The sequence below is a fragment of the Glandiceps talaboti genome, chromosome 19 (assembly GCF_964340395.1).
Source record: "Glandiceps talaboti chromosome 19, keGlaTala1.1, whole genome shotgun sequence".
Classification (NCBI taxonomy): domain Eukaryota; kingdom Metazoa; phylum Hemichordata; class Enteropneusta; family Spengelidae; genus Glandiceps; species Glandiceps talaboti.
Window position 1 is genome coordinate 17,815,306 of NC_135567.1, and position 11,698 is coordinate 17,827,003.

An 11,698-nucleotide genomic window follows, 5' to 3' on the forward strand; every position below is an offset into this window, starting at 1 on the left:
TGGTTTGGGGTGTGCACTATATGGTGTAAAATAACCCTAGGCAATATTCATCTTCATGAAATTCAAATTTAATTTTCATTAAGTTATTGAAGTAATGTAACCTGAGGTCAGAGGTCACATTAAGATCATCGACATGTATTTCTTGTTACCTTTGGGAAGCTTAGCGTTTTATGCTGTCTAAAGTATACAGTATGTTCTGCTGTTATGTGGAAGAAAGATTCAACACAAAGTTTGATAAAACCTGCGATTTGTTGGATATTAAGATGGTGGATGGTAGGCCGTTCAGTTGATTAATTGATTCTATTTACGAAGAATGACAAAACTATTTCATTAGAGCAGTATCCATGTACTTTAAAATCCGTCAGTTATTCGGTATATATATATATATATACGTGTGTGTGTACATCAGTAGGATATTGCTTATATGAGGGGTGGCAACCACTAAACAGAATAGCTATCTAGATTATCCAAACATAGGCTGGAATTGCAGGTTACAGTAATGATGACATCCTCATTAGAAATTGTAGATAAATTATCTGTATTTCTAAGCAACACAAGTTTTATCTCATGTACCACTCTGGCAACGTTGGGTAGAATTTTAAAACTAAGCTGTAAAAGTAACATTTATCTTTAGTAATTGTACACTAACTGACTATAGACACTCATAAAAACTGTGATATGTTCAGACTTTGTCATCTCAACGTTCCACTGATGGCTTGACAACAGAATGTCGGCACCGAGCTCGATCTTTAGTAAATAATATTAGTGACAAGATATGGCACAGTACATCACATGCGTATTATCACATTATTGCCATGGCAACGATGTGGTTTACGCCGCATACTCACTGTCACATCATTACTTATGGCAACCAAAACTTAAACATAAATATATATAGGCACGACTGTCGTTTATGAAGAGCGTCAGTCATTGCCCCAATTTATAGAGTCGGTCTGTGCTACAATTTATGTAGAGTCGGTCTGTGCTACAATTTATGTAGAGTCGGTCTGTGCTACAATTTATATAGAGTCGGTCTGTGCTACAATTTATGTAGAGTCGGTCTGTGCTACAATTTATATAGAGTCGGTCTATGCTACAATTTATGTAGAGTCGGTCTGTGCTACAATTTATATAGAGTCGGTCTATGCTACAATTTATGTAGAGTCGGTCTGTGCTACAATTTATGTAGAGTCGGTCTGTGCTACAATTTATGTAGAGTTGGTCTGTGCTACAATTTATGCAGAGTCGGTCTCTGCTACAATTTATGTAGAGTCGGTCAGTGCTACAATTTATGTAGAGTCGGTCTATGCTACAATTTATGTAGGGTCGGTCTGTGCTACAATTTATGTAGAGTCGGTTTGTGCTACAATTTATGTAGAGTCGGTCTGTGCTACAATTTATGTAGAGTCGGTCTGTGCTACAATTTATATAGAGTCGGTCAGTGCTACAATTTATGTAGAGTCGGTCTGTGCTACAATTTATGTAGAGTCGGTCAGTGCTACAATTTATATAGAGATTCAATCAGTGCTACAATTTATGTAGAGTCGGTCAGTGCTAATATATATATATATATATATATATATATATATATATATATATATATATATATATATATATATAGTTTTGGTAGTACTGGAACTCTTTCTTGGGTGTAACTCGGAGTTTCACGCATATTGCGATCATCAGACACTCTGAGGCCTACTCTCTGGGTGTGCTGTATATATAGAGTGTAGACAATAGAAATACCATCACTATTGTCTGTGTCGGTGGGTAGGTGTTGTATGTGTGGAGGTGTTGGTTGTTATTGTGTGGGTTATTGGGTGCGGACAAGTAAGTGTTGGCGGGTTGTTCCATGTTGGGCTTTGATGTTCCGTTAGACTCTATATATATATATATATATATATATATATATATATATATATATACATGTGGGTGTGTTTGTGTAGTTTGTGGATATGTGCAGAGGAAAACAGTACACAACACAATTTCATCTGACCGGGAGAAATATATTATTTCAGCATACTACTACCGTGACTAGACTACTGCACAGAGAGATATACACTAATTTAAGTAAATACATTATAGTCTAATTCAAGTGACAGAAGGAGGTAGCCTAGTTGAGTATACAACAGTGTAAATCCGTTATGATGACTAAAATGTGATGGCTTGATAAGGTATAATCACATTATGATCCGACACATTGACACAAGACTAGCACATACCAACAGCCTGAGTGACCAGTCCCATGGCAAAGAATGGCGCTACTCTTTCTGCTTGCGTAATGTTTAAAATGGGAACATCGAGTTATGTTCACTTCATTTACCTGGTAACATACCAACTAACTTGGAGACCTCACCTGTTGACAACAATGGACCTACGCCCACCTCTATACCTATATATTCTATATACCATTAATAACCACTGTATTCATAGTACAAGTATTTATTTCCTAAAACGCACTTAAAAACTGGGGTAAGAGATCTTTGAATGAGAGAGAGAGAGAGAGAGAGAGAGAGAGAGAGAGAGAGAGAGAGAGAGAGAGAGAGAGAGAGAGAGAGAGAGAGAGAGAGAGAGAGAGAGAGAGAGAGAGAGAGAGAGAATGTTTTTCTGTGTTTTATTGTCAGAAGAGTTACAAAAGTATTTACATTATAAGGAACAAAATGCTGGAGAATTGAATAACGATGGCTGCTGATTGGCTAGGTCACTTTAACGATGGATGCTGATTGGCTAGGTCACTTTGTCTATGGCTGATACAAATAATTTACATATTTTATATAACATTAACATTTCTCTAACTATTAGACATTTCATAGATGTTGTGTTCATACATATTAATTTGTTTTATGTGTAATGAAGTGAATACAAATCCGAAAAATCACCGTTTATATGTATGACATTAAAATACAGTATCTGTGCATGACATTACAACAGTCCCAGCACAGTATCTGTGCATGACATTACAACAGTCCCAGCAGTGTTTGTGCGTGACAATACAACAGTCCCAACACAGTATCTGTGCATGACATTACAAGTCTCAGCACAGTATCTGCGCATGACAATACTGTATAGTCCTAGCAGTTTTTGTGCATGACATTACAATGCAGTGCTAGTACAGAATATGTGCATGACATTACAAGTCCTAGCAGTGTTTGTGCATGACATTATAACAGTCCTAGCAGTGTCTGTGCATGACATTACAATGCTGTCCTAGTACAGAATATGTGCATGACATTACAACAGTCCTAGCACAGTATCTGTGCATGACATTACTGTATAGTCCTAGCACCGTGTATAAGTATAGAGTAGAACAAATACATATGTGTATGTCTTTGACAATACGGAGTTCCGATTTTATTTCTGTCACTTGGTTGCTTCGCTATGCACATAGTTACAGTTGATAAGAAGTCCTAGAAAAACAGACAAAAACAGCATCGGACTGTGATAATGTATAGATAAACGGAGATAAGAGTTAAAGACATCTGGAATGCCACGAATCTACCTAAATTGGCTTTAATGACGTGTAAGCATTACTTCATTGCCTGCTTTAGAATCATGCTGTATTTGTACAGTAGGAGACACCATTGATGTCATTTCTGTTGGACAATTATGACCGTTGATATGATTTGACAATAACTTGATAGTTCATAATGTCATAGTTATTATGATGACACAAGAGGCTGTTGGAGTTATCAGTGCTATCTGTAACATCAATATTCACAGCTACAGTCGTCCTCCTACGACACCGTCTAAGCTTGTTTCAACAAACTCCACTTTGTATAGGCCGGCAATATGTCACGTTAGATTTTGTACCATCACTTGACAACATTGTAACTACATAGTTGATACGTATGATTTAGTACATAGAAGTGGTATGAATCACACACACACACACACACACAGACAGACATATATATAGACACAGATAGACAGACACTCAAACATTCACTTACACACACATATACATACATACATACATACATACATACATACATTCACGCATGCACGCACACATACACATACATATATACATACATACATACATACATACATACATACATACATACATAATGTACATACATACATTCACGCATACATACACATACATATATACATACATACATAATACATGCACGATGAAATTTCAAAGGCTTATATACAAAGTTTGACATGTATATGCAAAGTGTGATATTTAAATATATCTAAAGTAGAATGTTTTTTTTAAAATAAAAATCTACAGATATGATCACAAATAAGTTGCTACATATAACACTGTGCTACACTGTAGCAATTTATAATACTGTGTTTACACATCAAACGTAAAGTGTTCCCGAGTTATCACAGGGGTGTCACAATCGACCGGATATAGGAACCATTAAATATTTTTTCACAAAACTATTTTCTCGCACCATAAACTAGAAATAACGTGCTGTCGATAACTCCGTACAAAAGGGAAAGGATGCGTATATGATTGGCGAAAACACTTTCTGATTGGACAATTTCTAAGTAGTCTAATTGATCAACATTCGGACGTGTTTTATGGTTTTTTAATGGAAATACGTAGATCTGTGCCTGCACGGTTTGTGCCTGGTACCGTCAAATAGCAATATACTTAGAAATACCTTCACGTTAAGTATTTCACACCACTAGCGTGCAAGGAACCGACCTTGGATGGGTAGTCAAGTACCTCAAAAGAACTGCCGATATGCACCAAACAGAATAAAGTGTACAGCGATTATATGTCCACAGTTTGCATGTACCAATGTAATTGAATCGTTAAACATGCACATTAGATGTATCACACAAAGCTACGTAACCACCGTGTTCAACTTTTTCAATGTAGGATAAAATCTAACCAGAATTGTAATTCAACCTGTAGTCTGTGATTGATGCATAATAAATAGAAGTGTATAACCGGGGTAGACTAAAGGTCGTTGGATAGACAGGGGTAGACTAGATGTCAATGGATAGACAGGGGTAGACTAGATGTCATTGGATAGACAGGGGTAGACTAGATGTCATTGAATAAACTGGGGTAAACTAGATGTCATTGGATAGACAAGGTAGACTATATGTCAATGGATAGACAAGGTAGACTATATGTCAATGGATAGACAAGGTAGACTATATGTCAATGGATAGACAAGGTAGACTATATGTCAATGGATAGACAGTGTAGACTATATGTCAATGGATAGACAAGGTAGACTAGATGTCATTGGATAGACAGGGGTAGACTATATGTCAATGGATAGCCAGGGGTAGACTAGATGTCAATGGACAGACATGGGTAGACGAGATGTCAATGGATAGATAGGGGTAGACGAGATGTCAATGGATAGATAGGGGTAGACGAGATGTCAATGGATAGATAGGGGTAGACGAGATGTCAATGGATAGATAGGGGTAGACGAGATGTCAATGGATAGACTAGATGTCAATGGATAGACAGGGATAGACTAGATGTCATTGGATAGACAGAAGTAGACACGATGTCAATAGATAGACTAGACATCATCGAATATACAGGGGTACGCTAGATGGTATTAGATTGGTAAAAGTACGCACCGATGCCAACAACTCACTACTCTGTATTCTGGAGCAGGTGGTAGTTACCACGGAGTACAATGCTTACTATGTAGTCAGTCTTGTTAGTTGTTTGTTTTGCTTTCCTCTTCTTTACTATTCTTATTGAATCGGCTGTATTCAATAGCGGTCGATACCCAGGGATCTTTTCACCTTTAATTGGGCTTTGGTTAAAATAATAACATCTCTTGTATTTGGATTTTGTTTGCAAACATATCACACTAGATAGGTGTGTTGTAGGTACACGGCCATTTTATGATCACTCCTTTCAATCAAATGATTGAAAAGTAAAGATTGAAGCGACAAATGGAGTACTCTGTGAATTATCGATTTGACGAATGTGTCACTTTGTACACTTGTAACATGTGTTAATTTTGTATGTATGTATGTATGTATGTATGTATGTATGTATGTATGTATGTTTGTGTGTCTGTATGTATGTATGTATGTATGTATGTATGTATGTATGTATGTATGTGTATGTCTGTCTGTCTGTATGTATGTATGTATGTATGTATGTATGTATGTATAGTGTATGTATGTATGTATGTATGTATGTATGTGTGTGTGTATGTATGTATGTATGTATGCATGTATGTATGTATGTATGTATCTATGTACATATTCATGTCTCCATTTGTAAATGGAAATTGTAAATTTATCATAAGATTGTAGAACACGGTATGAACGATAAACTATTAGAAGCCGACTGAATATGTAGATAACAATAAATGTGACGTCACAGCATAAGTAGGCCTGACGTCATATATGTGATATATATATTATATTATCATAGCATTATACGATGTAGTTTGTGATGAGTCACTTCTACAAATCAAATTGACGATTATTCTGCTTTATTGAATTCATGTTCAATTAGTTGGACTCACTCTTCTCTATCTCTTCCTCGATGTGTATCTCTGTGTCTCTCTCTCTCTCTCTCTCTCTCTCTCTCTCTCTCTCTCTCTCTCTCTCTCTCTCTCTCTCTCTCTCCTAACTTTCAGCTTTTTTCTTTTCTCCCAACTCCTTTGTCACGCATTGTATATTTTTCTCCGTGCCAAATTGCCATTCTACAACTTATAGTATCAACCTGCAGCGTTGTCCGCTGACATACTCTGTTATTTAAGTAAGTCCTTTGTCGTGTTGGTTCCCACGATTTCAAAATGCCTTTTTGTTCCGTGATAAACAAATCAAGTAAAAAAGCGAGTTATTCACTGACTTATGGTTGTGTGTTACACATCGATTTGACGGGGCTGTGAAGTCTTTCAGCTCACGGCAGCCATGTTGTTTTTAGCAGCTTTGTCGGTCTACTGTTATTTGTAAGGATGGCCTGTCGAGGGATAAATGCAAAGTAAACACACACGGTCGCACTGCTTTGCACGAATTTGCAAGTAAGAAAAGACAAATATTTCAACAGTCTACATGGCGAAAACAAAGTTAGCTCTACTGCTGTACAAATCTAGGCGTATCAAGATACTGTAAGACACATTACCGACTTTCAAGGTTTCGTTCCGGATAAATGACTTGCTTATCGCATCTCCTCTGCCGTAGTAAACTGACTGTGTGACAAGTTGTAGCTCTATTGTGATGAAATTTCTTTACCAATGTCACTGTAGCCTTGCTTCCCTTCAACACGTTTAGCTAGTGTTAAATTAGCCAGGAACCACTTAGCTGGTGTTAAGTTTAGCCTGAGACCATTAGCTAGTGTTAAGATAGCATGTTACCATTTAGCTTATGTCAAGTTTGCCTATTATCAATTAGAAAGTGTCAAGTTAGCCTCTGACCACTTAGCTAGTGTTAAGTTAGCCAGAGACCATTAGCTGGTGCTACGTTAGCCTGGGACCAATAGCTGGGTTAGCTTGGGACCACTTAGCTAGTGCTAGATTAGCCTCAGGTGTTACTATTTATTCAGTGTCAAGTTTATTTATCACTAGAGTAAAAGTGTATACTTGTTTTTGACCGTGAACGCATGTAGATTTTGTAACTTGACTGATTGAGATATGATCTTGACTTAGAGTAGGTACGACAGCTCCAAAGAATAGGCTATTTCAGACTGCAAACAAGAACTTGAGAATACAGCGCCCTCACTCAAATTGGGGGTATCATCACCTCATAGTACCGTTTCTGAGGAGCTCTGTTCCTTGGTATTCTGTAGAAGTGTAAATCAGGGATGTTTTTCATATTGTTCAGACATCGAGGAAAGCAGCAGCGCTCTATGATTAACTGAGTAACCTATACTATTTATACCCCCAAGGTACACACAGACAGGAAGTAGAGCGCCATCATGGCAAATTTTAGAAAGGCGTTATTAATATTATCTATAGACTGGTATTCGTCACACACGGCTTCTAATCCTAGCATCTTTAGACCTTATAACACAGCAAGACATCTACATTGTCTACGTCACAAATACATGTCTAGCGGATACTGATAAAAATCTGAATGACATTTCCTTATCGTTCCGATCAACTATACACGTGATGTACAAAATGGGTTAGTTTAGTCAAGAATTACTCGTTGTCGCCAACTCATCCCGCGTTGCTACTACCAAAATACAAAAGGAAATAGAATTAGATGTACTGAAAGAAGGTGTTCGGCTGCACGCAGGACAGACAACGTACAGGCCATCAATGAATTCACCGTAAATGAAATTAGGCCTGCCAAATCAGTTAAAAACGAGTGGCATTATTGTAGGTTGTAACTGGATAATTATGTGTCCATAAATAGATACGGCATTACAACGTAGGTGAATTCTAGGATCAATTGATGCACAGAATGTCGATAAAGGTAAAGACAAGAAACCAAGGACAAATATAAACAGAACCAAAGAGGTCAAATTATCGACAGACATATTTGACATCGTCATAATAATTTCGAGGTAACGCCAGACACGGTTTTGGGAATAGATTGAATAGTGTCCGATGTGTGTTAAAAAATTACCATGTAAGTTAATTAGCAATCATTAAGATGTAGACGTTCTAAGAAAAGAAATGATTGCGTTCTAACTCAAACTAAACACGTCCCACTCATCTGAAAACCTAATTTATTAAAACAGGAAATGCCAATAAAAGACAGCCAAGATAAATTTCAACCTCCAACTAATGTCTATAACCACATTTGACACTTAGGGGAGTCTTCCAGCCAACATATTTAATATTCACACTACTGGCGGCGACGACTCTAATTGACAGAGTTAACGGTAGGCAACGACAGCTATTAGAAGCTGTGATAAACATTAGATAGGAACTGAGTATTGCAAACAGCTATCATTACAGTATCTCTACATAGGATCCACAATTCGTCAAATCAAGGGAGAGATCTTCGTATCTGTGTACAAAAAGACATCGCTAAAAACCACATCCATGATAAATATACCCGTGCTCAATATTCGCTCTGAAAGACCCGCGTCCCTGAGAAATACACAGTGTTCTGTATTCGCTAAGAAGGAAACATGTCAGATTGTCTCTGAGATATACCTGTGCTCAGTATTCGCTCAGAAAGTCAGGCGTCCCTGTGAAATACACAGTGTTCTGTATTCGCTACGAAGGAAACGTGTCTCTGAGAAATAGTGTTCTGTATTCGCTAAGAAGGAAACGTGTCTCTGAGAAATAGTGTTCTGTATTCGCTCAGAAGGAAACATGTCCCTGAGATATACCTGTGCTCAGTATTTGCTCAGAAAGCACCGTGTCCCTGAGAAGTATATCTGTGTTGAGTAAGAAATTGCTTGAACTGTATTCTTGATAGATGTGTCCTGACATACATACACCCGTGTCACTACGCTCTGTGACACACTTTAATCTAACCATGCGTTGTATACATCGTCTAAGATAAAACACAAGATTATCACATGTATTTTAATGATTTACCTTCTACACGGTGAACACAAACACGTCTGCGATAATAGTGGACAGACACGGAGTGCACCCTTTAGTGATCACCTATATTACAATATCCGTACGCACTTGGCTATCTCGTCAATCAGTGCGTAATTAAAACTGACGACCTCGGCTACCTCATTTGCAGTCAATACGGTATGAAACAAAGGGACTTAACTCGGTGGTGAAAACACACGTCATTTCGTATCAGTCAAGCGTATTATTTTAGGAGGATATGCACGGTATTATGAAAACATTAGTTTGTTGAAATTTTCAACAAAATTAGGTAAAGTAGTATAGTTGTAATGCTAACGCGGATTTTTACCCTACAGTATTCATTTTGACCTGTTTAGCATTCTGTTTGTCCGTCTGTCTGTCGGTTTATTGGATTCTGCCAATCTTTACAAACAAGCCCGGTATCATGATTAACTCCGTAGCATATCATCAGACCACCAAATGCTAGGTTTTACAGGTTCATTGTACATGTAAGTCATTTTCAGCGATGTTTTTGTGTATGCGACTATAAGTGTTCTTTTGACAATTGTGCCCACTATGTCAACACCAGTGAGTCTGTTTGCCCGTCAACAAAACCAAGCGTTTAATTTACAAACAGGGATCGGTCACTCGGTGTTAGCTATCATAATATTATACCAAATATTAGACGGTGGTTTGTGTGAGTTCAATGAATCCAACGCAGCACTCGGCCTATCTTCATTTTGGCAGTGATTGATTCGGTGAAAATGTCAGACCGACCTGATTGCACCGAACGGGTTTTTACCTCAGTCGTAGCCGTACATACCGTAGTGTGTACACAACGAATTCAAGTCCCTAATAAGGCACTCACACGATATCCTACCTAAAATTACCATCTTTCAACGAAATCTGTGTTTATTATGTTACTGTCACTAGTAGAAACGATCAGAGATCCAACAGTAATGTTAGATTCTGTAAATGACTGAGTACACAATTTCGCCGTAAGGTTCAACTGAATATTGACCACAAAATACATACACACACCTGACGAAGGCCACTCTCCTAGTAAACGTTCATAAGTAACTTATTAAATAGATTATGAACTATAGTATGGTTGAATCTCGTCTAGTAACTATAACACGTTGGCTTTTACCAAACATCAAAAACAACGAACTCAAACCTGGACAAGTTAACACAAAGAAAGACCACCGTTTCGGCGCATTTTACTTGGTATCGCGTCTCTGTAGTTACGAATAACTGAGATAGTCAGTCCAATTAGAATCGTCCTTAGAAGCCGAAAGGTCGATGTTAAAATCTACAACGCGTGAATGTTAACAAGGTTTGATAGATCGCGATCGTCTATCTGTGGAATGTTATGACTTAATTTTAAAGTGTGTTACTTACCTGTGTCATAAGGCGATCGGCTCCTGTACCTTCCTCATCTTTGAAAATAATGTCAGCGTTATGATTTGGTGTTAGTTCATTAAATTTTTCATCTCCCCTCTGTATTTTCCCCTCGGCTGGGCCGCTAGCACCCAGCGTAAACTCCGAAACATTCGGCATATACTGTTTGACGGCTAAATCGGTTAATTTACGTCGAGTGCCAGGTCTTGCACTACTTCGACCGGGTCCACAGGTCCAACCCGGAGAAACAAGACATATGACGGCCCACAAGACCAAGATCCGATCAAGATATTTCATACTTCCCTTGGATGATAGTAAGCAACACTAATACAACGATTGATGTGATTTCATTTTCCACATTCTAAGTGACATTTACACAGTCTCACACTGCTTTCTTGGCTGCGTCTGTCTACATGAGTTGAGATCATATACTTCTCTCTATATATAACACCTTGTAACCATACAGAAATAGCGGGAGAGGAACACAATTGAAATCTGTAGACTTTAGTATTCTTCTGGCTCGCCGTGATACTGGTGCTGCTACCTGTAGACGCTGGACTCGACTAAGCTGTGATTGGAGTCCACCACCAACCCATAAGTCGGCAAAAATCAACATTCAGACAGCTCGCTATGTGATTGGTCAATATCTTTTGATAGCTGTCAAGCACTTGCCTTCGATGTCATGCATTCAAACTAGAACCAACTTACAGGTTTACTTGCAATTATCCACAAAATCAATCAAATTCCCAATAAATTTAAAATTTCTGATTTTTCGTAAGAAAATTTCATAATTAAAAAATACGAAAATCATTTTGATATTAAGAGCGTACACAAATGACTTCAGTGACTAGAATAGTGAATTG

At 37.8% G+C, this 11,698-nt stretch overlaps 1 protein-coding gene across 1 annotated transcript in view; it reads right to left on the minus strand.

Moving 5' to 3' along the window:
• Positions 1–11,384, minus strand: part of LOC144449916 (sonic hedgehog protein-like) — a 31,287-nt gene extending 19,903 nt beyond the window's left edge. Inside the window, exon 1 of the mRNA XM_078140464.1 lies at positions 10,836–11,384. Within this exon, the coding sequence (XP_077996590.1) occupies positions 10,836–11,132 (297 nt within the window). The 5' untranslated portion in view covers positions 11,133–11,384. The remainder of the gene's footprint in view (positions 1–10,835) is intronic.
• Between the last annotated feature and the right edge of the window lie 314 nt (positions 11,385–11,698).